Source organism: Habropoda laboriosa, unplaced genomic scaffold (assembly GCF_001263275.1).
Source record: "Habropoda laboriosa isolate 0110345459 unplaced genomic scaffold, ASM126327v1 scaffold36, whole genome shotgun sequence".
NCBI lineage: Eukaryota > Metazoa > Arthropoda > Insecta > Hymenoptera > Apidae > Habropoda > Habropoda laboriosa.
The window spans coordinates 688,116-690,451 of record NW_017100155.1 but is presented as its reverse complement, the minus strand read 5'-3'; the positions used below and the strand labels follow the sequence as shown (position 1 = coordinate 690,451).

The 2,336-nt window shown below is 29.3% G+C and overlaps 1 protein-coding gene across 1 annotated transcript in view; it reads left to right on the top strand.

Annotated features, from left to right (window-relative positions):
* The first annotated feature begins 1,831 nt into the window (after window positions 1–1,831).
* Window positions 1,832–2,336, top strand: part of LOC108576131 (protein lethal(2)essential for life-like) — an 855-nt gene continuing 350 nt past the window's right edge. Inside the window, exon 1 of the mRNA XM_017939066.1 lies at window positions 1,832–2,251. Coding sequence (XP_017794555.1) covers window positions 1,923–2,251 — 329 coding nt within the window. The 5' untranslated portion in view covers window positions 1,832–1,922. The remainder of the gene's footprint in view (window positions 2,252–2,336) is intronic.

Sequence of the window (2,336 nt, the reverse complement as noted above, 5' to 3'; positions counted from 1 at the left end):
ATTTATAATTTTCTTATTCTGCAATTGTTTTAATAATTCTGCCTAAAAAAGAAAACCTTTTTTTTATAGAAGAAGAAACGATAAATTTTTTTATATGAAGAAATTAAGTTAACTACATTAACAAATTAACATACATATATACCGAGTAAGTCACACAACTGGGACGAGTTGCATCTCTTGCTTGTTCAGGGTCAGAGGTAAAGAAAAGTTGCAGAAGCAAAAATTGAACGGTATAAAAAAAAATATTTTTCCTCGATTCTATCTAATAGTAGATCTATCTTTCTACTGTTTTTTTTTTGTAAATGCAACGATGCATCTAAAACTTTTTTTTTTTACGTAAATCGACACTTCGGAACATTCTGAGTATAAAAGCATTAGAATAAAGCATTAAACAATTTATGTAGAAATTTACACCTTTGAAGCAATGTTAATAATCGTATTACAGATTATATATATGTGAATAAATTTTGTTATTTTTAGTTAGTAAATAAATAATTGTCTTAAATGAACGTAACAATATACTATGGAATAAGTTGAAGTTCAACGTTCCAGATGATTACGTGGAGACATTGTACGTTAAGCAAGGTCAGTATCTTATGCGACGTTAGTATCTTATGCGACGTTTTCAAGGAGATCGATATGAGTGTAAGTACGTAAGACTGTTGAATATACCGTGATTATTTTAAATTTAAATGAGAAGTAGTAAGTAATTCAACGAGATACACGAACAATTGTAACAAAATATAGCATAATAAATGTAGAAAAACATTTATTATTATAACGACAATATTGTTTCATAATTTTAAGATGAGTTTTCATGATTATATTACATAACCAATAGAAAATTGAATAACGTACTGTATATATATATTTTAAAAATATTTTCTATTAAATATTGAATATTTATAAATTTATATTAAATATGAATTATAAAGGTGTGTATATGTATATGCATATAGTTTCCCTTTTAATTAGTTTATTAATATTTCTGTTTCTAGATATGACAAAGATCAGATCATTTTGTTATACAGATAAGGATAAAACTACGCTTCGGTTATAATACCGTACAGCTGATGCAATATCGTTGGTCTTTAACTACACTAGGTTGATGAAACTTATCAGAAATTCCAAATGGGAAGCAAATTTCTAACTTAGTAGTTTCTAGGAAAAGGTATATAATTAGATGACGTTAAGATGATAGCAAAGTTTCTATGATATTGACGTGGTTTCAAATTTATTATATTTTCTAGAACCATCTAGAATTATATTTCCATTGTAGCATATACTTTTGCATAATGTAAAACAAGTTGATCATATTTTCGTTTTTCTACTTTTAATACAATGCATAAGATTCTGAATATTATCGCAAATAGGACGTTGATTCGATACCAGTGTATATTTATAGAGTTCTTTAACCTCACTTTATATAACTTCGTTTCATAATGCAACTATCAACTGCAAATAAATGAAGGTCAGTACTCTTTCGATGTATTTTACGTTTAACGCATAGATTTTCACTTTTATTTTATAAACGACAGTCCACATTATATGAGTATGAAGATAAAAACATGAAATAAAAAATTGAAAATTAACAAAGAAATATGTAGTTACTAGTTACAGTTATTTGTTACATCCGTAGATTATTACATCAGTCAAGATATCGATTGATCTATTCTTAATATTTAATTAGAAATTTCGAGAACGAAATAAAAGAATTTTCGAGATCCTTCGCGAAGAAACGCGGTTGAGATTTCAATACTGCGTGTTTCGAGCTTCGTTGAGTTTGCATACATATATAGAATTGCGAGGCCGGCTCACGCCGTCAGTGTACAAGGAACTAGTGAAGAGTGTGCATCTGTTCTCGCGTTCTTAACCAAAGTTAATCCCATTTTCAAGAGAATATCAACAAATTGATATTAAAAATGAGAAGAGGAATAACATTGATTCCAAGATTATTCTCCCACTGGTGGGAGACATTAGAACAATCACATCGATTACTGGACCAGCAGTTTGCCAAAGGAATAATGCGACCAGAGCAATTTTTGACTTCAGTGTTTGAGAGATCACCATTCAAATCATTTCCAAACAGTTATTGTCGACCATGGATAGATTGGGAACGAGAAATAGAAAATAGTGGATGGTCGATAATAAAAAATGACAAGCATCAGTTTCGTGTGGTACTGGATGTGCAACAATTCAAACCGGAAGAAGTTAACGTAAAAGTTATTGACAACTACATCGTAGTAGAAGGTGGGTGTTCTTTTTTTAAATGAAAAATACATTTGTTTGAGCTGAAACGTTAACAAAAGAATGGTACATATTGCGCGTTTATTTTG